Genomic DNA, 26,853 nt, shown 5'->3' with positions numbered 1-26,853 from the left:
CTAGACTCATGGGATCTCTGTTCCCATCTCTCACATCCCGCATACACTGGGGCTCGGAGCAAGCTTGTTCGTCCCTAGGCAGGGATCTCCTGAAGCTGTTTTCTGCTTCCCTACACCAGCAAAGTGCTGTAAATAGTGCCTTGTGGTCACCCCTAATGAGCCCTTGCTCCCAATCCATGTCTTGCACCTGCTGCTCTGTGGGTTGGTAGGATCTTTTTCCTGGAACATGTTAAGAAGGCTGAAGCCATTTCTGCTTTGAAGTAGTTTGGCCTTGTTGGTGTCTGGGATCTCTGCAGAGCCGACCCTGTGGAAGCCAGCAGGACCTCTGGCTGCTGCTCCCAGACCACGGCCATTCCACCAGCCTGACTAAGCAGTGCCAGGGATGTCCGGTGCCCATCCTGCTGCAGGACTGCCTTGCTGCTTCCCCACCTGTGTCTCAGGCCCTTGGCATCACCCAACCCTGCTTCAGAAAAGGGAAGAGCATCACAGCATCTGGCTTTGTCCTGGGCTTTTATTTGCACCAGGACTGGAAAAGAGTTAAATGATGCCCACCACATCACCTGGCAGCAGTAAGAGTGGCAGCACTGCTGTCATTACCCTGAGCTGGACTGTATGGCAGCACTCATCCTGCTGGGAATGTGGGGCAGAGCCAGCTGTGTGCTTGAACACAGGGGACAGTGTGGCTGCAGTCACCTGAGAACAACTGAGGGGAGTGCCTCCCTGCCCTAAAGATAGCTGTGCTGCTGGAGGGAAGCCCCATGGCCCCGTGCCGTGGGGTTATCAGCAGGGGAGAGGGCTCCGTGGTCCAAGAGGACATGGGTAGGCAAAGCTCTGTGCTTGACAAAAATTATTTGAGGAACCACATCCAGAAGCCCTTTGAAGGAGAAAACCTCCGTTCTCCCTTGGATATGCTGGAGTACTTAATAAATAACTGTAATTAAGCGTGAGGTGGTAGCTTAAGAGCTCGTTCCCAGGAGTTAACATCAAAACACTTGCTCTTAGCACTTAAAGAGACAATATGAAAGCAGACTTCACGCACAGATGAAAGTAGAATTGTCAGGAAGGGCTGGAGAGCCCTGGATATGTGCTTCTCCAGAGAGCTCGAGGAAAAGGTCTCGGGAAACAAAAGTGTCACTTGTGTAATAATGAACCGTGATGGAGAAAGCACCAATTTGCAGGGAGGTGGGAGTGAATTTTAAAACAGGACATGAGGAATTGTATGGGGAGAAGAGGTGTATGATTTGTCTTAGGTTGTCCTGCAGCTCCCCACATCCCACCAGTGTGCTTCAGTCCCACCTCTCCTGCAGCCACCCCTCGGTCCAGAAGCTTCCCTGCACCACTGCAGGAACAGCCACAGCACATCTGAGCTCTCTGACACCGGTGGCAATACACATTTAAGGTGAAGTGACTACTGCAGGCTTCTTCAGGAGATGTCTTAATGGTTGGAAGAAGAGCAAGGAGAAGGACAATCCTGGCTGCATGTATTTTAAATTGAAAACCAATGATCTTGCCTTCAGGCAGGTGGCACGGTGTGGCTGGGGATGCTGGAGAGGAGGTGCTTACGGCGGACTCCGCCACGTGCTTGCCGAGGGCTAAGGCTAAGCTGCTGCGAAGTGCCCTTATCCACTGTTCCCGTAAAAACACCGTGAAAAGCATTCCCAGGTCTGGGTTTCAGGCTCCTAATTGCTGCCGAAATCGAGAAGTGTGAGGAGCCAAGGTCTCATTTGCCTTACAATGATCCTCTCCTGCCCTGGAACCTGGGCTGGTCTTAATTTGTCTTTGGTTCAGGCAAGAATGGACTAGGCAGGCGTACATGTTATCTCTTGTTTTTTGGAAGCAGGGAGCCTATTGCACAATGCAGCTTGGTCTGGATGAGTATTAAAAATGCATGTGTCTGGGGTACTGAGAGCCAGGCTAGTCTGAGTTCCTTCAGTCCAAAACAATAAAAAGTATTACAAAGGGGCTGATTTGGGAATGAGGAGATGCAATCGGAGTATTTTTTTCCCAATGGGATGTACCAATCCCTTCTGTACGTGTGAACCTGCCTTAGCCAGCAGGGTTTTGTGCTCCCAGGGCAGAAGGCACTCCAGTGAAGTCAATGTAAATACACATTTACATGTATATTTTGGTAAAGCTTCAGCATCACATCTGATGGGTGTGGGTCAGGAGCTTTCGGAAGGCAAGGTGGTGCCGTCCAGCTGTGGAGGGAGGTTCATCACCCTACAGGAGCTGAGGGCTTGGCCTCAGGTGTGCGTTCAGCTTCCTGCATTTCTTACAGGGCTTTTAACCTCAGAATTTACAAGTGTCAACTAATTGCATCCACATTAGCTGCAGCCAAATATTAAAACAGCCCTTGAATGTCATTTCAAACGAGCTGTTCCCAGACTAGGTCTCATGCAAATTCGGCAGGACAGGATAGATGTGCCAAAATTATGTTTGGATAAGGTTTGAAAACAACGTTCAAAATGAGCATGAGCTGAAACAGGAGGAGGGCAGGTAGTTTAGGGTTAATGAACTGCTGAAGATAAAGTATAGAAACAATTCTAGGAGGAGGGATAAAAAACACCTCTCTTTTCCTCTTGCAAAATGCTGCAACGCTAATGCTCCAGCACCCCCATCTTGCTTCCCTGTTTCTGGTTGTCAGTCTTTCCCTACACCAAATACTTTTTTGCATTTCTTGCTGCTCAGCAGACTGGATTCTACAAGCCCACCAGCCTGATGTGAAAGAGGACCAGAGCCAGGGTTGATGAGCTCAGGTGATGGCAGTGGTTCCTAACATCTGGTAAGCCTCGGAGCCAGTAGCATCCTTCACCTGAGGGGGAGGCAGAGCAGAGGGTGGTGACTAGCCAAAACCCAGCCACGGCTTTTGTTAAGTTTATTTATTTTGATGCTTGTTTTACCCTTTCACTCTTCATCTCTTGACAACTGCAGCCTGATTCCTCTCACATCTTGAACTAATTCTCTTTCCAGCAGAAAGCAGCATGTGCTGATCACCTGCCACCCAAGGGGAAAAACACGTCACAGCCTCACTGTGCCTATGCTAGAGCACCTCTCCCCCTCCCCACCCCTCACTCCTAGTGTAGTTCGAGTTGGAAACACGGATATATTTTTACAGCCCTTTCCCTACCTCCCCCAAAGTCAGGTGCTGCCTGAAATAGGCCAGCTAATTTGGAGGGAGAATTTCAATTGCCTGAATAATGAAGGTGCTGAAAACTAAACTGCATCAGTAGGAATTTTAGTCCCAAATGCCTGGGTCAGTGCTAAAAAATAACCGAGTTCTGAAGACTTAGCCCCCACGGGGTGCTTCATTTCAGAGTTCCCCGAAGGCTCCAGGGTTGAGATGGGCGCTGCTTCTGCCTTCCAAGGAGCACAGTGTGAGTGGAGGAAAGCCCACTGCTTTCAGATGGGCTCCTGTGGGAAAATACTTTGTCCGTGAGACAGCTTAAATGGGATTTTATAGCTTGAACTTAGATGACTTCTCCCTCCCTACCAGCAAAAAGGACTTGCCCAGCGCTGGGCAAATCCTCCAGGGAGGGTGGAAACGAGACACTTGGCGTCTCAGAGTGGCATTTAAACAATCTGTGAAGTAGCATCACTGCTGTATTGGCTGCAGATCACCTCAGAGCCCGCGTTCTCTGTGTGCATGGCTCTGCTCTATCTGCTTCTGCCACCTTCCAGCCTGTGCTAGTCAGTGACCTGGCAATGCCAGAGCCACCCGCGGCAGGCTGGTACAGTCCTTGTCCCACCAGTTCCTGTTGTAGGGAAGCCCAGGGCTGTCACCTGATGTTCCTGTGACATACTCTGGTTTGGAGACCTAGACTGGCTCTGCAGATCCTAGGAGGATGGAGGAGTCCACTTAGAAAGTAAAAATAAATGTAAAGATTAAATAATGAAAAATTAAAATAAGGGGGGGGAGTAAGAATAGTTGTCAAAATTGAATAGGAATTAATAAAAAATTGCATGAAAAAGAAATAGGAAACATATTTTAAAATTAAAAAGAAATTAAAAATAATAGCACACTATTAGTAAATAAAAGAAAAATGTAGCTAATGAAAAGAAATTAAAATTATAGAAGTAATAACTACGAAAATACAAAATATAATACAAGTATAATAAAAACAAAAGAAATAAAAATAAAATAAAACTAGTTTAACAATGCTATAAAATCTAGACGAGTCCAACGCTTGGTCTATTGATCCGCTAAAAAAGGGATCGAGCCCTGGGGCAACCCTGGTGCCGAGCACCCTCCTGCAGGCAGAAGCGCTGGATCGAACGCCCCCCGAGACCCCGTGGCGGGGCGGGCCGGTGTGTGGGGCCAGCAGCTCTGCGCCGTTTCCCGCAGCCACCCCCGCGTCCCTCTGCCGGCGGTGCGCTGTCCCTTTAAATCCCGGCGGCCGGGCAGGGAATCCCTCTCGCAGCGCGTCATCCGCGGCAAGGAAACCCGCGCTCGCGTCGTGCGACGCAAATGACCATTTTTGGCAACGTGCGACAGCGGACGGCACCAAGCGGGGCGGGGGGAGGCGGGGCCTGCCGGGAACGGGGCGCCGCGCTGCCCCCGCCGCTGCGCCCGCCCCGCCCGAGCCGCCCGGACCGCGGGCCGGGGAGGGGCGGGCGCGGCGGGCGCGGCCGAGCGGGCGCCGTCCCCCGCGGGCGGCCCGCCCCCCCCGCCGCGGCGGCAGGTGGGAGGCTCCGCGCGCCAAGGTGGGGCCGGTGCGCCGCGGGTTTGACGTGTGCGAGTGCACATGGTGCGGCGGCGGCGGCGGCGGGCGGATAATAAGCGAGCGCGGCCGGGGCGATGCCATTGCTCTGAGTCACCGCGGGCGCGCGGAGCTCCCGCTCGCAGCGCCGCCGAGCCGCGGGGCGCAAGACCCGGCTGAGTCACCCCGCGCCGGGAAAAGGGGCGGCCGGTGTGTGGTGGTGGTGGAGGAGGAGGTTGGGGGGCGGAGGAGAACCGCTCCGCCTGCAGCCCCCGGGCCCGGAGCCGCTCCGCCGGCGGGGCGAGTTTTGCCGGGCAGCGCGGAGAGAGGACATCGGCGAGCGCCCGCTTGCGCGCACGGCTCTGCTCCCGCCGCGCCGCCGAGTCCTGCCGTCCCGTCCCGTCCCGCAGGCGCTCGGCTGCCAACTGAGCCACTTTTATAATCATTGTTATTATTTTTATTTTTGTTATCTCTTTATTTTAAAATTTTTTTCTTTTTTTTTTAACCTTCCCTCCCCCCCCACTTTCTTCCTCGTCTCCAAAGCCGTTTTTATTATTTTTGTCCCTCTCCGCGGCAAGCGTTGGGAGGCGAAAGGCAAGAGCCGAAGAGGTCGGGAGGGAGAAGGGGGCGGGGAGACGACGAGGGAGCGGCGGGTGTCGGTGTGGGAAGGCGGGGACGCGGCTCCCCCGGCCCGACCTCGGACCATGTACCAGGACTACCCCGGGAACTTCGACACCTCCTCCAGAGGCAGCAGCGGCTCCCCGGGACACCCCGAGACCTACTCGAGCGGCGCAGCCCAGCAGGTAGGGCCGGGCGCTGCCCCTCTCCCCCGGTGCCTCCGGGGGCGGCTCCGAGCGCTCCCGGGACGGGAGTTCACCGCCACACCCGGGGAGCGGCCGGCGCTTCCTCCGCGGTGGAGGCACGGGCGCCTGGCGGAGAGGCGCCGGTGGCGGTGGCGCAGGCGGTGCAGGGGCGCGGGGCTGCCCGCAGCCGCCGCTCCGTCCCGCCGCTCTTAGCGGGGCGCCGCCGCTTTCCTTGCCTCCCTGTCCGCCCGCCCCGGAGCGGTTGCCGCGACGCGTCCGGCGGGACGCTGACCGGAGCTCCCCGCCTGTCGGGCCGGGAGTGCTGTGGGAGGCACGGCCTGCCCCGAGCGGGGACGTGCGGTGAGGGAGCGCCCGGCGGGCAGTCTCCGCTGGCCCGGCCGCAGGTGGAGCGGGGCGGCCGGGTGTCGGTGCCGAGTCCCGGCCTGTCGGCCGGGCACCCGCGCAGCGCCGGGCCGGGATCCGCTCGGCAATCAAAGGGGGCTCCTACGGGCGACTTCTCTGCGAGGTCGGTAACGCGAATATAGGGGCGCACCGCACTCTTCCTCCTTCCTGCTTTTGTTCTCATTGGGAGCTTCTCGCTGTCCACGTTCATCGCGCCTGCCCGGGTGGTGCCCGGGGCTCGCCCGCAGCACTTTTGGGCGGCTTCGCTGGGACTTTGGGAGGTGCCGCCCGAGTTATTCACGGAGCTGTCGCAGGCGCCGTGGAACACGGCGGGATGGCTGGAAGTGGGCTCTGGGTCTTTCCAGCGGTTGTCTGCCCGCTTCTCCCCCGTTAAACTTTGTCTCCGAGGCGCTGACACTCTCCTTGCCTTTGCCACGGGACCCACGCTGGCACCCCTCGGCCGGCGGCGCGCTGCCGTGCTCAGCCCTCTGCCCGCCCGCTCCTTGGTTCCGCCGGCCGCTCTCCGGCCGGCCGCGGCTTTTTCCGAGCCGGAGTTTCCTGGGGCTCGCCGGAGCGCTCCCCGCGCTCCCCGGCCCCGCTCCCCGCGCAAGCCCCAGTACCGGGCGGCGCTTCGAGATTAGGGAATATTTCCCGTGGAAGCGGCATGAATTCACGGACCTGAAAGCCCAGTCTTGTGGTTAGGGTTTTTTCCCTTTCATTTTCCTAAGAAAATACCTCGAAATTACTTCTATGCCTAGATCGACTAAATCTACCACTTCTGGGGAAGGCATTACACAATCGGACCAGTTATACAAACCTGGGTTATTTCATAACTTGTTTACATCAGCTGGCCCAGCCTCACTCTTTTTTTGCCTTTTCAGAGTTGGGCTTCTGACCCCCCCACCCCCCTTTTTTTCACAATATTATTTCTTGTGTGGCTTGTATGAGCGAACTGGCAGTGTGAGCACAGTGTAGCCTTCGCATCAAGGAGTCATAGGATAATTAAAAGAGAAAAAAATTAAAAAGGAAAAAAGTCCAGTCTTAAACTCTGCCAGCCGTACCAGCCCGTGACATTCCTCACATTAAAGAAGTTTTACCAGAAATGACTCGCTGCCGCTCCCCGCCAGCTCCAAACGCATCTCGCTGGTGCCCTCTGCGGGCTGCAGTCTGGGGTTTTCAGGGATTCTAGCTCAGATAAAGCTTATTCCCTGGTTTACAGTAAACGCTAGGACAGGGTGGGGGAGCGGGAAAAGGGGCTGAGAAGCTGGGAACGCCCGGCGAACTGCAAATTCTCACTCTCCCTTTCCTGCTGTGATTTAACAGCTGCTCTGGATTCAAGCACTTGCTGCAGGAGGTCGAGAAACTCCGCCACCGCTTCACATTTGAGCTGTCACAGTCCGAGCAGTAACTGGGTTTTCCCCTTTTTCTGGGGCTCCACGTCTTCCCCAGGCAGCTGGTGTGCGTGCCGTCTGATCCGGGGAGCAGAGCCCCGTTTCTAGGGTTACTATCTGAAGCAGGGCTTTGAGCAGGACGTTGGCTTAGCAAGAACATAAATGTTTTCTTTAAGAATCCGGGAGATTTCTCAAGGCCTTGTGCTCCGTCTTTCCCTTGATCCTTACAGATGTTGTAGATTAGGATCAAATGTAAGCGTTGCCTTTACCCTAGCAGTTGGGCTGTTCTGCTGATTCTGGTCTATGGAGATCTGCAGTTTTATCACTACAGAAAATATGCATTGCTGAAATTTTTTTCTTTATTGTGTTCTCTTATTTTTCCTCCCAAAAGCAAGAAAAGATGCATCAGTCACATGCTTAAATGGAAATTGTGTCTCTGAGCCAAAACTTTGATGCTTTTTAATTATTTTTCCCATACAGCACAGCACTGGAACATTTTTCTTTTAAGTTGCGTGTCATGCTATTTTCCTAATCACTGACTTGCCGTGTGGTAAACATAGACTTTAATGGGAAGAGTTTGTGTACTCTTTCAGAGTGGTCAAGTTTCCCTTGAGATTTTATAGCATTGTGTCCAGTTTTCCTTCGAGGAGATGTTCAACATAGGAGAGCCACAAGGGTCTTGTATTTATTGTAAGATCTATCACATATACCCCATATTTGGTAACTGAGTAACATTGAAGATGCTCTAGGACTTTTCTCAGTCGCTTTGTTTTTGGGTTTGATTTTTTTTTTCCCCAGCCATTATACCCATTTCTCTACTGGTTTCTAGTGCTGCTCAGCACAGTTACAGATGTCAGCTCTATAAAAACCTTAAGGTGGAGAAAGGAAACACAAAGCCAAAGCTTGAAATGTCCCTGTGCTGTCTGTGCTGCTAAGTTGTGAGCTGCTAACGTAGTCTGTCCCTGCTTGTGGCAGGACTCACTGGAGCCTCCCCCGCCTGTGGATCTGAGAAGGCTCTCATCCAACCCCATATTTTTAAGGCAGAGCAGAGACTGACCTCAGTTCTTGGCACACTTAATAACAGGACTCTTTCTGTTTGCTGTTTAGTTGTTGGGGTTTTTTAATGATACCTTCATCTGCTTTTGCTTGGGTCAGGAGGAGAGCGGTGGGTTCGTGGCTGAGCACGTGCTGCGTGTGTAGCCCTGCAATCTGCCTATCGTCTCATCTCTCTGTAGTGCACTGAATTCTTGTAGAGAGGAAGAACTGAAAGCTGGCAGAGGGCTGCTTCCAGGAGCCTCCCATGGGTCAGGAGAGGAGAGCTGTGCATGTCCTGAGAGGAGAAGGCAGGAGGGGCTCTGGAAAGAGGAGAAGTGGGGAGGTGGGGGAGGGCAGGCAGTGCTGTCAGGCTGGCAGGGGCATTGAAGCTCTCTGAGAGGAGGAAGGATGAGGAGAGCAAAGAAGGGGCTGCAGTTTGGGGGAAGTTCTGGCACTTGTGTGTGAGGAGGCTGGTGCTCAAAGGGGCTGTGCAGGGGAGGTGACAGGGAATTCAGGGCCTGCCACTACCACCAGCTGCATCCCAGGGGTCAGAGCTGATGGCCACTGGGCAGAATGTGGGGCCCAGCAGCATTTTGGCATGGCAGAGCCGATCCAGTGCAGCGTCCTAGCAGGGAAAGCGAGGTAGGTGGGGAAAGCCTGATCAGTCAGGAAGCATTGCTTGTAAAACCTGGTGTTAGACTGAGCACACTGTGTCTGAAGACTCAGCCTGCCACAGCAGTGTGTCCCTTAATTAGTTATCCAGGAAAAATACTGCCTTTGGAAAGTAAAGAATACAGGTTTGGGTTTGTTTTTTTATTTCTAAGATATTTTGAGTTATTAGAAGGGAAGCTGGTGACAGAGATGGGGCATGGCAGAGAGGAACTGGTCTCTTCCCCCAGGTCTGCAGGCAAGCATTGTGGAGCTACAGAGGGATGTGGCTGAACTGAGCAACTCCCCTTTGCTGTCCTGGAGACCTCTGCTAGTGTTACAGAAGGGTGCTAGGTTGAATACAGGAGTGATAGGAAATGGAGGACTTGCTTAGTCAATACTTGGAGCCTGACTTTTATATCAGATGCTGGTATTTGATGTGGTTGATTTAGTGGTGGAACTGACTTTCTCAACCTCTATTGGGAATTTTTAGCATGTTGTTGGGTGTTGGAGGCAAAGGTTAGCTCTGGAATGACAGTGGTGTCTCTATGGCAGAAGCTCTCTGGATGTTTTGCTTTGTAGTGTCCCTGCAGGGAAGACAGGACATTTCCTCTCTGCCTTTTGGATGTGAAAGGGAGGGTGGTGGCACAGATAGGCAATGGTCGTGGTAGAAGCCACTTGCGCATCTGAAAGTAGGGCTCACATCCCTTGAGTTGGGCTCGTGGTTCAACTGGTCTTGCACTTCCTCCCTTCTGATGAGGTTTAGGTCCTCTTGTGTTCTGGTTATGGAGGCACCAAGGCATCCTCTTCTGTGCCATGTGGTCACAGGCTACACCATGCAGAGCAAAGGAGGGGATTTGCACCCATAAATTCTGATGCAGTGTTGACAGTTTGTGGCTCTTTAACTAATTGGGGGAGGTGACATGGACTCTGAAATGTGGGATGAGCTGAGGCTGTGTTGGACTCAGGCTCCAAGTGAATCTCTGAGGTGCTGTTGGGGGTTTTGCCAAAGGTCTTGGTACCAGTGTCATCCTCTCTGTGTAATTTCCCCGCCTGCTTAACTTGACTCAGTCCTTCCTTCTCTCATCCTTCCTTGCTAGATTTTGAGCTGTTCAGAGGTGTAAGTCAGCAGCTGTCAGTATTCAGACTGGCTCTCCTGGTCTTCAGGTGTTGGCAGCTCGCTAATGCTGGCCTGAAGTGCTGTAGCTATCAGCATGTGAAATACTATTTGCAGTAGCCTTGGTTTAACAAAGCTCTTAAGGTGCTTGACTAGGCACACCCTGAAAAGGAAATCTGTGTTGGTGTCCCTTATCTGGGACGCTTACCTGAGCTGAGGTCAGGCTGATGCAAGGGCTCTCGCTTCTCTGGGAAGCCAGATTGTTGACCCAAGAATGTGCGTTTCTCATGGAGTCATTTCAAGGCTTACAGACCAGTGGTGGTAACAGCTGTGGGTCCTACAAGCCCTGTCCCTTGCTCAGTGATTGCTGGAGCAAGGTCTGTCTGTGAGTTAATTCCAGTCTAACCATTGAAAGCCTCCTGAAGGAGCTCAGCATAGACAAAAACATTCTTTCTCTCCTGCTTCCCCCTCCGGGGACAAGCGATTGTTTTCCTTGCAATTTAGTGCCAGCATATTATCCAGATGGATTTACCTCTGTCTGAAAGAAGGTGTACATGTATTTTGGAGGCGATCATTACCTGCTGCCTTGGTTTTACTGCTGCCTTGTTTTGTCTAGACAGCGCAGAGAGCTGCAGGGAACTTGTCCGATCTGAATCCTAAGACCTACTTTATAGGCTGCTATTAAAATACATATCCTCGCACGTAACCATCTCAGGGCTGGGTTCCTCAGTGAGCACAGAGCTACTGAAGGAGAAGCAGGCTGCTGTTCTTGCCATACCAAGCCCTACGTGGACCAAGCCCAAATTTCAGGGCAATCGTTTGGTGAAAGGAGGCTTTGCTCTGCTTGGTAATGGCATTTCAGAACTGAAGTTTCTCTTCCTTTTCTTTGGGCTCGAAAAGAAGTGTTTTCTCTAGAAACTCCTTAATTCCCCTTTTGCTCCATGCCGGAAGGAGTGGTGGGCACTGGCAGGAGGTGGCAGCAGTGGGGATGGTGCTGGGGAGGGGAGGCTGGGTTAGGGTATGCTGGGGAGCTGTGTGGGGGAAGAGGAAAGGGGTTGGGAGAGGGCAGGGCTGCTCTGGAGGGGAAGTGCCTGAGCCCATGCCTTCCTCAGGGGCTGTGGCAGGCAGGGGCAGCTTAAGATGCTGCAGAGGCACCAGCTACTGGTGTTCTTGCTTCAGGTGCCGCTTTGATCCTCACCAGTGCTGCTCCTGAGGGCCTAACTGGTTTCGGAGTAACCACTCATGTTCTGCTCTCATTGACGGTTTCTTCTCTGCTCTCTGTCCCTTTTCTCCTCTGCCTTTCCTCCTAGAAATTTCGAGTAGATATGCCAGGATCAGGCAGTGCTTTTATCCCTACGATCAACGCCATCACAACCAGCCAAGACCTGCAGTGGATGGTGCAGCCCACCGTCATCACCTCCATGTCAAGCCCTTACTCCCGTTCGCACCCCTACAGCCACCCGCTGCCCCCGCTGTCCTCAGTGGCCGGACACACGGCTCTACAGCGTCCTGGTGTCATCAAAACCATTGGGACCACCGTGGGACGGAGACGGAGAGATGAGCAGGTAACTGCAGTGCCTTGGAAACACACGTACAGAGATTTCCTCCCCACCCCCTCATGAGATCTCCCAGCACCGCAGGGGAGCACTGAGGTCCATCGCTGGTGCTGTTCTCCTGCTGGAGTTTCTTAGGGTGGTGGAGGGTGTGAGCCGGAGGGTGACTTTTATTGCTGCCTCCTCATCTTATGGTGAGATTTACCCAGTCTTCATCCAACGCTTCGCACCACCAGCCCGCATTGCGGCTTGGTTTCAAAAGCAGGTGAAACTCTGAAGTTGAGCCCTGGGTTTCAGTTTGAGTGTCTCTGCCGCTCCAGGCAGAAGGAAACCTCCAAGAAAGCAGAGCAGCTTTCATGTAGGTCCTTTACAAATCTGACACCAAATTACATCAGCTAGTGTTTTCTGTCAGCTCTGTAGCTGCTAGCACTGCTCCAGTCTCCATTTGTGTGATACCCCCAGTCCCAGCCAGCAGCACGCAGGGAGGAACAGCTTCCCTAGAGCACCTCAACTCTAGTATGAAGAGCCTTCTGGAGGACTGGGGTCTACATCCACCTTCCTGCTACAAACCTGTAATTGCTTGATATTTTTGCAGCAGTTTGATGGGGATCCCATAAGAGATTTTTCTGCTCCAAACCCAGAGGTATTTTTGTAACTGGCATGAGATGGCTTGTACCACTACTGCCCTGTGCTCAACCTCCTAATGGGATTATCAGGCTGGGACCCTGGATCTGGTGGACTAGGTGCAGGCATCTTATCTTCTGGAAATCAGCACTGTTGTTCTCCTCTTAGTAAGAATCAGCCTTCTCCAGGGCTGTCTGGTGAACAGCTATTCACAGTGCTAGGCTGATTTCTCTTTAAAAAAAAAAAAATAGATCTGACTAAACTTGATCTCCCCAAGTTGTTCCCAAGCAGCATTTGTGTGGGTCGCTGTGGAGCAGTGCAGTGAGACACACGGCGCACCCTCCAGACACGAGCGCGTGCTGTTGCGTGAGGTCTGTTTCTAATAAGACTCACCAGCCCTACTTTTACTTCTACGTCATCTGTTTTGATTCACAGTCCGATTATTTTATGTGGAGTTGCTGTCCGCTTTAGGCCCAAGAGGTTAAAGTCAGAGTTTAACAGTATCTCTGTGTGGGGAGCTGGTATGGCTGCAGTGAGGTCCCATTTTTGGGAGGAAGGATGGAGTAGCCGTGGTGGTTCGGGTACGTGCCAGCCTTTTCCACCAGCTGGAGCTACTTCCCTGTTCCCTGCATGCAGGGCTGGTGTCCAAAGGTAAAGAAAGTCTCACAGAGCTGGAGGAATAATTAGCAACAACTAATTTGTTTGACAAATGCTGCCTCTGTGTTCACAAATTGGCCGTGAAGAGATCACCATATTCTCTGCTTTATTTGTTGTTCAGAGTTATTTGCTGAAGGATGCCTGCCAAGCAATTCCTGGCCTGTGGCTTGTTTGCAAGCTGTTCATTGTGGGTCATTCAAAGCCAAGTCCTTTTGATTAGACACGTGCTAAGGCAGTACCCGGGCTCTTTACTGTGGCCCTTTGGCTCAAGTTTCCAGGGCTGGTGCTTTGAACACCACATCAGAGTGCCTTTTTGGAAAACTCTGTGTAACACTTTATGAAAAGAGCCTGTTTTGATGAACGTTCCTGACAGTGAATGCACGTATTGGGCTTGGACAAGCTACGAATAACGCATACAGCAGGGGCACGAAGAGTGCCAAATCCAACCACTTTCAAACAAATCCAGCAACCACTGATGGAATATTCCATTTTAGACCTGGTAAAATGTTAAGAACATCCCGCTTAGGGGCTTATGCCCTGCCTATGCCATTTTTGCAAAGCAGTCTTTGAAACAGATAATTTTTAAATTACTGAAGGCCTTTGGAGCAGAAATTTTACTCCAAACACATTTCAATGAGATCTGTGCTTCCAAAGCATGAAAAGGCTCTTGAAAACTCTACACAGGGGCCCCAAGTCAGCATAGCTTCTGTGTGCATGCTCAGTGCTTTTCCATACTGTAGATATTTGTGTGCAAATACAATTTTACCCTGCACTCATGTGCGGTGGGAAGAGGGTGGGCAGAGCTGTGGCAGGGAGAGCGGTGCCTGCAGGGGCTCCTTACTGGGGAAAATATTCTGCCCAGCAGAATGGAGCTACCACCAGCCTTAGGATGGACATTGTGGGCTGCTGATGGAAAAAGCTTTTGGGCCTAAATTCTGTGTCCTGCAATTCTGGAATTGCTTGTGTTGCTCAGTGAGCATCCAGGGACTCATGTTACATGCAGATGAAATCACAGGCACAGATCAGATCCTGAAAAAAGCGAAATGAGCGAGCTGAATGCCCAGAGGCTCAAGTTAACTTACTAAAACTACAAACATCAAAATTAGGGAGATAGAGCAAGCCAAAACAAACTAGGCTGAGGTTGGAGTAAAACTAATACTAAAAAGAAAAGATAGTAAAATTGTGAATGTCTCAATGTCTCATTTGTGATATTGACAGTCTGTGAAGATAATAAAACTGAAGCTCCTCTGAAGACGAGGAGCTGGATAATGTCTCTTACCATTCTGTGCTGGCACTCTCTGAGATCTGACATGTGTTTTGCCAGGTGTCAGGGTTTTGCTTTCATTTACAGTCACCAGGCCAGAGTCCCTGCAGCACACACGGGCTGGGTGAGGCTGAAGTGTAGGGCACAAGGTTGGAGTGAAGGGCTGGGCACGTGCCCTGGATCCCCATGGCTCCTGCTGGTGGATCCCCGTGCTGCTCTGTCTGCATGGATCCTGCTGGATCCCTGCGCTGCTCTGTCTGCATGGATCCTGCTGGATCCCTGCGCTGCTCTGTCTGCATGGCTTCCACACACCGAGTGCCACAGCCTGCTCTGTGCTCTGCTGAACTGGCTCCTTGGCTGTGGCCATGGCACAAGCCTGTCTGCTGCTGCTGGGGTTTGTAAAACCTTGCCTCAAACTCCCAAAACCAGGCATAGCTTTGACCAGGTCTTGCGAGCTCCTGCTCACTTCCTCTGGTTTCGCAAGAGTGTAGCTGGATGGGTTTCTATGGAATTGCTCCTGATTTACATCAGTGAGGATGTCAGCTGGCCTCAGGAAGCCCTTGATATCACTGGAGCCTTGCCTGCTGATGCAAGAAGCAATGTGTTATCTCGCTGAGTGCTCAAAAATCTGAGGTCAGATTTTTGGGTGGTATAAATCATTGTTGCTTCATGGACTTCCTGGGAGCTCTGCTGATATTCCTGTCCCCCCCTATACACCATCCCGACCTTCAAGAGATCAACTATTTTTGTGTGGGAAGGAGCAGATATTTTCTTTCAAGAAAGAGGCACTTACAACATCGTGCTCTGGTTTTGCTTAACGTACCACCCAAGTTGTGAAACAGTCAGAGCATCTTTTATCTGTTTGGCCTTGGTGCAGATTCACTGTCCTCTTACACAATCTTCTCCCTGTGCCCTGCTCCTTCTCCTGTCCCTTCTGCTAAGACCTGGTGCAGGCAGAGATACTGTGTGCTTTCATCTTCTGCTGACATCAGTGACGAGGGGGAGTGCTCAGCATCCTGCTGGATCAGGCTTTTTTCCTTTGCATTGTGGTTAAATCCTCACAAACTTAAAGGAATGCCTTGCTCAGATCTGATTGGATTTTCTTGGCACTTGCCCACAGCTGTCGCCTGAGGAAGAAGAGAAGCGAAGGATCCGGAGAGAGAGGAACAAGCTGGCAGCTGCTAAGTGTCGTAACAGGCGTCGAGAGCTAACAGAGAAACTCCAGGCGGTACGTGCCCTGCATGCATTTCTCCTTCCTTGTCACCCACCCTTCCAACCAGCTCCAAGGGCATTGCTCTTCCTCCACCAGCACGTTGGAGGAAGATGCTGCAAACACACTCTGCCTTCCTCATCCAAGGCTGCCCAAGGGTACTGCTCCTACATTGACAGCCGCTGATGAGGAGGACTTGGCCCTGGAGCTTAGGACCCTAAAATTCTCTTTGCTGAGTGTCCAAAATGTCCTAGGAGCTTTCTTCCCTTCTCGCCTCTCAACTAGCACAAGTATCCCTGACTCTGGTCACCTTTCATAAGACACTGTGTGCCTCAAAGGCAGGTTTTAAGGACAAAAACACTGAAGAGGTAGGATCACCTGAAAGCCATAGAAAACAAGGGAGATGTTATGTGTACCTATCAGAGCTATACCCTTTAGGCTTACTCCTCCTTTGGAGGTGGGGTGGTAACTGACTTCCTTCAAAAAGGAAGCACCACAGACATGTGTGCCCTGATGCTGTACGAGTAATAATTAGTAAAGCTGGAGAAGGTAGAGCCAAGCATAAGAACCAAGGGGTGGTGGGTAAGGCACTGGTTGAAGAAAAGACAAGATTGGGTTGTGTGAAATAAGCTGAAGGAAAGGCTCCAGTGCTCCTGGTCAAGAACCAGCCTGGTTTTATCCAATGATAATGCTTGTTAACAAGCACAGCAGCAGTGAAAGCACACCTGTGAAATGTGCTGGAGGTGTTCTCAGTTGAGGGTAGGCAGGACATCCTATAGAAATGTCGTGACTAAAGTGATAGAAGTGAGAGGAGTGTGCAAAGCAGTAGGTCATGTCCTGAAGGGCTGAGTGTGAGTTTTGTGAAGTTATGAGCTCCTCACATGGGAAGGTCCTAACTGCTCCCAGGCTGACTGTGATCCATCTCTGTGATGTGACCACAGGAAAGATAAATGTATTAATCGTAGGATGCATCAGGGCGTGATCCAGTGTTGGTCCTTTGGGCAGGAGTTAGGCAAGTGTCAGCCCTAATCTGGAATATGCATTACAGAAATAAAATGGAAACAGTTTAGAGACTGCTATACACTACCTCTGTCAAGGTGAAAAGAATATTACTAGCTTAACATGAAAAAACAATGGAAGGAGATCTGGGTCCTCTGCTAAAGTGTCTGTCAGGCAGACAGCAAGGCAGAAGACTGAAGTCACAGGCCAAGACAGAATGGCAAAAACTAGCCATCAGAAAATTAAGGCAAGTTCATGAGATTCTTTACAACCCTTAGATTGGTGATGTTTGGGAATAGCCTGCAAATAGGCATGTGAAACACAAAATGCTTGACTGGCAATGACCTGGTGTCTGCTTGGCTCATGAAGAGTCTAGGGTGTATCTGCCTGTGCCAGATGGGATCTGGACTTGGTGGCCATGTTCCAGGTGAGGGGTAGTTCCAGGGCCTTTGCTATATGATTTATTTATTCCCCTTTTGTCTGCAGGAAACTGAAGTACTGGAGGAGGAGAAGTCAGTGCTGCAAAAGGAGATCGCTGAGCTCCAGAAGGAGAAGGAGAAGCTGGAGTTTATGCTGGTGGCTCACAGCCCTGTGTGCAAAATCAGCCCTGAGGAACGTCGCAGCCCACCATCCAGCAGCCTCCAGAGCATTCGGACTGGAGCAAGTGGAGCCGTGGTGGTGAAGCAGGAGCCTGTGGAGGAAGAGATCCCATCTTCCTCTTTGGTCCTTGACAAAGCCCAGAGGTCTGTCATTAAGCCCATCAGCATTGCTGGAGGTTTTTATGGGGAGGAGGCACTCAACACTCCCATTGTGGTGACCTCAACACCAGCCATCACTCCTGGCTCTTCCAACTTGGTGTTCACCTACCCCAACGTGTTGGATCAGGAGTCTCCTCTCTCCCCTTCTGAGTCCTGCTCCAAAGCTCACCGGAGGAGCAGCAGCAGTGGGGACCAGTCCTCAGATTCCTTGAACTCTCCCACCTTGCTGGCGTTGTAATCTCCCTGCAGCCCCCCATTTTGCCAGTGTGTTACATCCCCCACAGCACCATGGGGGGAGCCCCCTCCATGGGATTAGAGACAGGCACAGGATCGTTCAAGCACAAGGGCAGCAAGAACAAGGATGGGGAAGTGCTACAGCTCCAGGAAGGAGAGTGAGGACCAACGCCAGCTCCCTGGAGGCAGGAAACGGCAAGGGTGGGACTGACACGCCAGGGTTGTTTGGAGAGGGTGATGTCCGCTCTGTAGGGACTGCCTGTGGAAACCTCTTTGTGGCCGTAGTGGACCTGGGGAGCGCTCCTGGCCAGGACTGAAGGCGAGCTGCAGACAGTTGCTAGTCGTCCCTTTCCTTTGTGGATTGACTTGAGCGGTTGTGCTCTGTGCTTAAATCATTCTGGGTAGTTGATCTTACAACTTCTCTCTTGCGTGCTCGCTCTCTCTCTCTCTCTCTTTGCATATAATTTCCAATGTTGTCAATCCCATTACATTTCACTCAGTTGCTCTGAACTCTAAAGTCTAATTAGGATCTTTGCTCTTGGGAATAGCTGTGGGAAACATGTAGGGTTGCCCGGACAGGAGGATGACAGCTGGGAGGACCAGGAGATAAGGGGGACCAAGAGGAGCCCAAGAGCTCAGCAGCAAGGGCAGAGCTTGTAGTCTCTAGCCTGAGGCACAGAGACAGCAGAAGTCTCATGATGAAACCTTTCTTTTAAAAAATGTGGGTATATTTATCCCCTTGGGCTCCTCGAAAAACCAAGTTAGCATCTCAGGGCCAAAGCAGCATCAGAAAAGCTGCTGGTCTGGCACTTACCAGTCACTGGCAGGGTTTCACCCTAGTTTGCTGGATATCAAGTCTGCTGCTTGTTGTTTACTTTTCCTGGGCTGCCTGCTGTCTAGGGAGTATTACATCTTCCTTCCCATCAGGGCTCCTGACTCAGAGGCTGATCTCTTCCTGTTAGTAAATCTTCCCCTCCCCTTGGCCATATTTGCAGAACATGGTACAAAAAAAAAGAGGTGGCACCACATGCCTATAAATCTAGGATGGAGACTGGCAGCAGCTGAGACAGTGAAATTAGCTGGCTGTACCCTTGCTGATTTTTTCATTGTTGGGAAACAAAGCAGCACATATCTACCAGCACAGCACAGGCCACAAGGCCCCAGTTCCTGACCAGGCAGGAATGGCATGGATAAAGTGTTGACCTGTTTGAACTAAAACAGAGCTTCTGACAAGCTCTGGCAAATGACAGATTGACAGCTGAGGAAAATCAATTAGCATTATTTGCACCTTGGTCTTTGGCCTCTGTTTTTTTTTATGTTTTCTTTGCAGACTGATCTCTTGTTGTGGTTGATTGGCCTGAAGACAAAGAATCAAACCAAAGGGCTCTTTCCCTAGTCTTGGGTCCTTCTGTAGCCTATGGGCTTGACTGCTACTACTAAGTGCTCAGAGAGGGTGCAAGCTCTCCAGTGCTCATGTTCACTACTGAAAACAGTAATGTGTGTAATCTATTTCCACTTGGAGCCAAGCTCAATTCCAGTTGATATCACAGTACTGGCAAACCATGACCCTGTGCACACTAGGATTGCCCAGCTTGCCAGCTAAACCACTTAGGAGATATCTCTTTGGTCCTGCCTACTGAAGCTGTGGTGGCAGCTATTTATTTTTATTTAGTTTGTCTTTTTCTTTTATAGACACACACACATATATATATATAAAAATTCTTTTTTTTTTTAATCATCTGAAACTGTGGCGTTTCTTCAGGCTGGACCTGGAGAAATGCAGCATACAATTATACAATTATAGGGCTAGTCATATGAGATGCAAAACTGCTGCAGTCCCCAGCAACTCCACTGGGAATTAATAGGTTGCAGTCTTGTGGAACTGGGACTTTACTCAGCAGGGCTAACTTCCCTCAAACTCTGGCCACTGCCCATTCCTTGAATCCATTCAATGGGGACACTATTCTGGCTCTAAAGGTGGACTTTGGCTTTTTTATTATAACTATTATTTTTAACCCAAGTATTTACCAAACCTGCCAGAAATATGTGAGGGATCCTTTTGCTTCATAAAGCTGAAGGATTCAGGCTCTTTCTATATTGCTTAAACACATCCATTTTGATATTGGTGCTAGAGGTTTCAAATGGAGCTCACACAGTAAGTAAAATTAGTAAAGGAGTTGTATTGTCCTTACATGTACATCAAAACTTCCTTTCTAATAAAGTAGATATTAAATTTCCCATAGTTAGCACAAAGGATCCACTTTTCCTAGAGTTTTACGTAGATGAGATCACTTTAGGTGAAACTCCAGCTTCTCTTTTTGATTTTTACAAATGCTTGTTTGGGCCACTCTGGACTGAGAATCTAAAACTGTTAATAAAACATCTCTACATGTCATTTCCACACATTTTTGAGGAGAACAACACTGACAAGTGGTGGGTGAGCTTTAAAATGATGCAACTACTTTTGAGGCTAGCTGACCAGGATTCCTGTGAGATCAGGAACATCTACCTCTTGTAGGGGTTTCAAGAAGTCAGGTGTCTCCTCAGATCTAACTGGTGGAAAAACAAAAACTTACCTTTGCTTCTGGTCACTGAATCATTGCCAAAAGGAGCTGCAGCTGGTCCTTGTCCACTGCCCTCCTGCCTGGTCATTGACCTGCTCAGAGACAGAACAAGATGCTTCCTTTCCTGACCTGTGATACTGATGGGAGCCATGTGAAACTCTTCAAAAAAGAGTATTATTTTCCACTGTTTGGAAAAAGCCCCAGATACCTTGTGCCTGTCTGTTTTCTCCCTGAAGTCTCTCAAAAAATATCTGTGTTGGGATTGGTGGTCTCCAGCCTTTTGTGTTTTGTGGATCAGCCTTAACTTTTGTTTAGTTTCTGGCAGGCGGGTACAACTCCCATTTTGGTCTGGCCCTACATTATTCTTTCAATGTTTTCTGGTGTGCTCTTTGGGAACTGATTGTCCTTCCCATGCCCAAAATGTTATTTTCCATGAGTACCTTCCCTGCTGATTCCTAAATGTAGTGTCTCCATGTTCTGCATGTAGTGGGGATATGGGAGCTGTTGTACCTAGTGCTGACAGAGTTGTGGAATTCCTTGGAAAAAGGCCCAGGGAATTTCAGCTGATATTGGGTCAGCCCCCTGGTGACTGGCCCAACAAAGCCTCTCTTAACATCCTAAATTAATCAGCGCCAAACTGGGAGGAGTAGTAACAGCTGTACTGAAGGAAATATTCAGCTTCTAGGTGATGTTTGCCATTCTGGTTTTGCCTTCATTCCTCCTTCTCCTTTCCCAGTTGTGGCACTGCCTTCATATATTCCTTTCTTGTAGATGTGGAGACTGCGTAAGTCTCAATCCACTTGTGGTGTGATGGGATTTGGGACCAACATGCTGGGGACAGTAGCTCTCTGTTGTGTTTTTATAATTATTATTTAAATGATCTATTTAGTTCATCTGAACCTTTAATTTTGCTGCTTACTGTATGTAGGATCCACCTGGCCTTCATCCTAAATGAAAAGAAAAAAACAAAATGAAAACAAACGTAAGACACCTCCCTTCTCCCTGGTCTCTTATTATTTATTGGCAGGCAGCCGTCTTGTGCCTGCTCCAGCAGATCTGCCCGCCATTAATTTAACATCCACCCAAATCACATTCCTGGTGTTTGGTTATTGCTTTTTTTTTTTCCCTTTTTGGTTGTTGCTTTTTTCATTTTAAAACAGACTTCTGAAATGTAAGAAATCTTATTATCGTGATACAAGATCATTTTCATTAGGAAGGCCAAGTCAAACATTTTAAGAGGTGGGGGGAACAATATACATTTATTTCTTATTTATTTATCATGTTTACATCTTTTGTTTTTCTGTTCAAGACTTGGATATAATAAAGAAAGCATTAAAAATACTACAATCTTCTTTTTTTAGGCTAATATTTTTTTTTGATTCTTTAAATAAAATAATCTGAGTTTTGTTGTTGTCTGTATAAAATGTAAAAAGAGATATGTTTTTAAAGATGCATTATCATTGCTTTGTGAACAGTAGGTGGAGTTCAGGACAAATCTCAGAGTACAAGATAATAATAAAACCCAATCCTGTTTTACTTAATTGTTTCCCTCCTATCCTGTATGATTAAAGGGTTATTCCACTTTCTTGTTTGTGGTTATTTGATGTTAAAACCATATTAAAATGTGTAGGAAATAGGTATCCAATTGTTTTTGCTCAGTGAGAGGATAAACTGTTGTATATATCTTGATATACTGTGTAGTTCAAAGTAACATCAGTAAGGGATAGTGCATCTTTATTAGAGAGATAAGTTACTAGTGTCACTAAAGTCTGCTTTAAGATCCTCAGATACAGAAAGGGCCTGGTTCTGATTCCACTCACGTGGCACAAACTGAAAGCATCAGCAGCCTTTTGCTGTTGTGAAGCAGGTGTCAGTAGTGAAATGAAGTCTCAGTGACTAACAGGTGACCATGAGGATTGTTGAAGGTTTGGGGGCGCCATTATCTTTTTTTCCTCAGAAGCTTTAGATCATGGGTTTTCTTTTTTACTGTCTGTCTGCAGTGAAACAGTTTCTGCCACATAGGTTCCTAAAGATGACTGCTGAAGTGGGACCTTTCTTTGCTCGTAGTGGTCTTGATGTCGTTCTTGCAGTCCTGGGGAATTTCAGCCCTGAGGCATTCTCTCTGGTATTGTCTCTTTTCTTTTCTTGTTATTTTACTGAATTACAGGCCTACAATATTTGCACTAAAACAAAAAGCTTGTTTAGAGAAAGCTTGCTGCTACAAAAGAAAGAACGTATTAAAATGGTTTTGCTTTTACAATTTTAACAGAGTAGCATTTTGTAGAATAAAATCAATCTAGACTGAAAAGAAAAAATGACTTTTCTTTTTTCCTCTGCACCTTCTCCCCCCACACTCCTTTCTTTTCATCCAATTCCTCAGTGGTATGATGTTCCCCCCTTCTCTTTTGGTGCTCAGTTGTAATGATTGGCTGTATTGTTGACTATGCTGCTGAGAGTTATGACACTTGTAAATCTCGTTTTAATGACGTTGTGGACACTTTTGTATAGCAAGAACTAACTGGAGTTCTCTCTGTTAATTGAAGTCATTAAAAAGCTCCCTTTGCCATGAACAATTACAAGCTCGCATGTTCCTTCACTGTGAACAAATGGGTCCAGCATTGCCAGGTGCCTGGTTGCAGTGCAGTTCAAGGCTTCTTTCACAAGAGCAGCTGCAATCCCCACAGCTGTTACCTGCAACAATGGGGCAGAAGCTAGCAGAGCAGATCGCCTGGCCTAAAAGGCAAGTAAAGCACTAATCCTTTCATCTCAGCTTCAAAAATGAAAGGGATAGAGGTAGAAAATGTGTGCTGACTTTCTTTGTTGTTTGTTTGTTTTAAATCTCCTCAACCAGAAGGAGTCAAAGCTTCTGCTCTGAAAACTTGGGGTGGGGAGCATGGTTGCTTCACTGGTAGCAAGGAGGAGGTTAAGATGGAATTCCCTTGCATGCCTAGGGAAAGCGCTTCAGCCTCTGGAGTGGAAGGAACTCAAATACATCAGGTTAGGAGTGGAGGATGTCACATTCAAGTTCAAAATGAAACACCAGTGGGGAGGAGATGGGTGAATCATGGCCTGCCAAGCTGGCACCAGACCAAGCTTCTCCTTACTCATGGACTTCCTTTAGGAGTAATGTCTGCTCTGGTTTCCTGCTGGTCCCTGTCCCTTAATTTTTTACTCTCTTTTTCACTTTTTTTTTTTTTTTTAGCCCCTGTGTTCTCACAGTTCTGTGGGGAAGGAGATGAGAGATGTTGGATTAAGTTATGAAGTGTATGGAAACTATTTGTGAAGTTATAGGGAATGCTGGAGGTATCAGTCACCAGAAGAGGGAATACATGCACATGCCTGTGTGAAATGAGCTCAGCTCTCAGGAATCCATACTGTAGGAAAGTTGACATGAAATCAGCGTGAGAGGGTTTGAGCTTTAGAGCAGCACCCAGCCTTAGGGTTCTCTGCAGGGTCAAGATTGACACAGGAGTAAGGGAGAGTCTATGGGAAGCTTTTTCTAAATGCACTTGTCTCAGTATGGCTAAAGGAAAAAGCAGATATTCTGTGGGGGCATGGCAACTACAAGCAAATATGCCAAAGGAGCATAATCTCTTAATGTCTGTCTGCATTGGGCCTTGGGCATGGGGGAGTCCCCGTTTGATCTCCTACTGCGTACAAGCCTTCAACAGGAGTGCTTCCAGGATCTCCTGCCTCTCCAAGGGCTTTCCCATTATGCTGCTGCACAGAGGCATCCAGCCTCAACCCTGTCAGACCAGCTCCTTTGGCAGCGTTTACCTTCTCCACCCCCTCCCAAAAAAAAACCTAACAGGACGATGTGCTCTTGCTCCCTTAGGTCCTCTTTGCTGACAGTGCCCTTCAGAAAGGCCTAATGTTGCTTGACTGCAAATCTGCTTGCGAGGCTCGGCCTCCCACCTGATTTTCTCCCAGCAGTGGCTGGCTGTGACTGCCTCTGATCACCATCAGCTGAGGAATGTCCACAGCAGTTACTGTAACTTGGTTTTGAAGGATGAAATTGCACAGCAGAGCAAACTCCACCAGGCTTCTAGCTGTGGGAGGCCAAATTCTACCACCTTGACATGGAAATTATGTTTTTCCCAACATCCTCATCTTGGTTTAGATCACTTTACATAGGGAATTTCCCCTCCTTCTGAAACAGGCTCTTCCTCCCTCTGCCCTGCAATGCCCTAACCCTGTGATGAGAGGGAGTGATCTGTATCTTACCACAGGGTAGGCAGAGTTGTACTGGAAGAGAGATCATCCATTTCTTTTGCAGGAAAGGTTGTGAGGGACATCTGCATGACAAACTCTCCCATCAGGATCAGCATACATCCCAATGATGTCTTCAATGCATACAAGAATGAAAAGAGGCTCCCTGTTCTCTTTTGCCTTTCCCCTTCCCAGAATATGAGACATCTCTGGAGTTCTGAGTTCTCCTTGTGGTCATATTTCTTTCTGACCAAAGCACTGGCTCCTCTCTCCAAGCAGCATGTGTGGGTAGCTTGGTCTTCTTGCATGGAGTGGAGACCCCACCTGGAACAGAGCTTTTGTGCCAAGAGAAAGCTGAGAGGAGTTGCCTGAATATATCATGCCAGAGGATCTCAAGTTGTCAGATGAAAGCTTTTGGTGATTTTTTCTTTTATTTTTTTCACTTTTAAAAATTTATCTAGAACCTGCAGGAACAGCTACAGGAACACTGCAGAAATTCTGCAGCCAATGGAAAGAATAAGCACATGTTAAATCTGAAGAAAGCTTAATGGCAAGCAGAGCTGGAGTGGGAGTTTGAGGGAAAGGAGGGCATCCAGAATACTGATTTGAAGTGATGTTTCCACTGCCATGTGGGAAGGATGTGACAGAGAAAAACGGTGACATGCTTATTGCATCAGATAACCCAAAGTGGAAAAAATGATGCATTAAAAAAAAAAACAAAACAAAAAAACCCAAAGCACTAAAGCACTAGACTATATGGTCCTATTCTACTGATGGCTCTATGTCCTGAAATTTCATATCATCATACCAAGTGTTTTCTGCTCAGTCTCACATGGCACTAGTGAGGCCCCCATTCAGCAGTGCCTGGCCAGTGTCAGGACAATGAACAGTGCAGATGGATTAACAGATGGGTGGAAGTTGCTGGCACCCTCTCACAGGGCTGAGGTTTAAATGAAAGGTTTTCATGTGTTTTCCAGTGTAGTGAGATCCAGTACACCTCAGGAAGATATTCCTTGGTGAAGACATGATAAGGCTGGGAGGAGAGGCCAAGACAGCTGGGAATATTTGGCTATGAGAGAAGAAGGCTAAGAGAGGATCTTACCAAAGTGTGTCAATACCTGATGGGGGTAGGGAGCAAAGGAGATGCAATCATACTCTTCCCAGTAGTGCCAAGTGACAGGATGAGAGGCAACGGTCACAATTTGTAACAGAGGACATGAAGGTTACTTTCTCACTGTGAAAGTGGTCAAACAGCGGCATAGGTTGACCAGGGAAGTTTGTGGAGTCTCCATCCTCAGAGACATTCAAAACTAGACTGGACATGGCTCTCAGCAATCTGCTCTAACTGACCCTGCTTGAACAAAAGGGTGGACTGGACACTCTCCTGTGATGCCTTCCAACCTCAACCACTCTGTGTTTCTGCTTTTCATTCCATGTAGTCCTGAGGAACATATTGTGAGCATATTTTTCCCCCTCGCAGTGCTATCTCATCTGAACCCCAGAATTCCTCTGTACTAAATATCAGCCTTTTGATGCTGGCTGTGCAAGGTCAAACAGATAAAGACTAAGCTGGGAGTAGGCTATATGGCAGACAAGAATGTAAACTGTTCAGCTTGTTGCAGTGTGAGTGTCAGATTTCCTTTTTAATTTTGCATGCTCCATTCCACAGACTAGCGTGGGGGAAGAGAGGGAGACAGGCCTTACATGGCTGTGATCTAGATCCTGCATCCCACAAATGACTCTCTGCAAGTCCACAGGCAGTGCCAGGAACTGTTGCCTATCTGCCTTTTGCAGGCTCTCCTACTGTTTTTCACCTCTCAGACAAAAGTAGATCTTCAAGTTCTCTGGAAAGGTAAGTAAGAACCTACAGCTGATCATCCTAGGTGAGCTCGTGGGTCAGGCACAACCCATTTACTGAGCAAAGTTCCCTCTGGCCCTCCACCCCCTTTCTGTAATCCTGGTTGGGCTCCCAGACTCAGGGAAATTCATCAGTGGCTCCAGATGATGACACATTCCTGCTGATGATTACTGATGTGAGCCACCACAGCAGGAGATGCTGAGTTTGGGCAAAGGGAGGAAATAGGTCAGTTCTTTTCCTTTGGGTAGCTCAAGCTATTCAAGCACTGGGTGCTCTAATTCACTAATTCCTGTTTGAGTTGCATATATCATATTACCGCTCTGCAATGTACTTCATTTAGTTTTGAAACTTTTGTTTCATGTTAATGAGGGCAGAGCAACAGACACCATCCTGTGGGCTTTGAAGGCCCACATGCCAGAGGCCCGTGAATAATCTAGGGGAAAGGTGAGCTCATGAGCCCTTCAGGTCTAAGACTGCCCTATGGTCTAGCGAGGCACAGCCCTGCTGTGACCCCTCAAAGCCAGAGCTTTGGGCAGCCCATCAGGAGCCGCAGTGAGCAGCACCACAGCCTCATGCCTCAGGAACTGGTTGCCACTGCCTTTGTTCCAGGCTGATGCTGACTTGAAAGGCTGCAACCCTTTACTCTTCCTTGGCTGCTACAGGTCACGGGGGTGATGGGAGACCTCGGCTGCCTTTTGTAGCCTCTGATTGAGCACCGAGTTTGTGAGCCACAAGGACTGAGATTAAATCTCTGCTCTGAGCAGTGTTCTGAGGCCATACTGGTATCTAATTACATTCTCCGCTCCTGGCAGCTGAGGAAATGAAGATCT

The 26,853-nt window shown here is 49.1% G+C and overlaps 1 protein-coding gene across 1 annotated transcript; it reads left to right on the top strand.

The window, feature by feature from the left end:
- Window positions 1–4,720: 4,720 nt before the first annotated feature.
- Window positions 4,721–22,509, top strand: FOSL2 (FOS like 2, AP-1 transcription factor subunit). The gene is made up of 4 exons (XM_030946365.1): window positions 4,721–5,500; window positions 11,404–11,658; window positions 15,312–15,419; window positions 16,887–22,509. Exons 1-4 carry the CDS (start codon window positions 5,402–5,404, stop codon window positions 17,394–17,396), a joined length of 972 nt encoding a protein of 323 aa, XP_030802225.1. The 5' UTR covers window positions 4,721–5,401; the 3' UTR covers window positions 17,397–22,509.
- Window positions 22,510–26,853: the final 4,344 nt, after the last annotated feature.

Source organism: Camarhynchus parvulus, chromosome 3 (genome assembly GCF_901933205.1).
Source record: "Camarhynchus parvulus chromosome 3, STF_HiC, whole genome shotgun sequence".
NCBI lineage: Eukaryota > Metazoa > Chordata > Aves > Passeriformes > Thraupidae > Camarhynchus > Camarhynchus parvulus.
The sequence above is the reverse complement of the archived record's forward strand: the minus strand, read 5'-3'. Positions and strand labels throughout refer to the sequence as shown.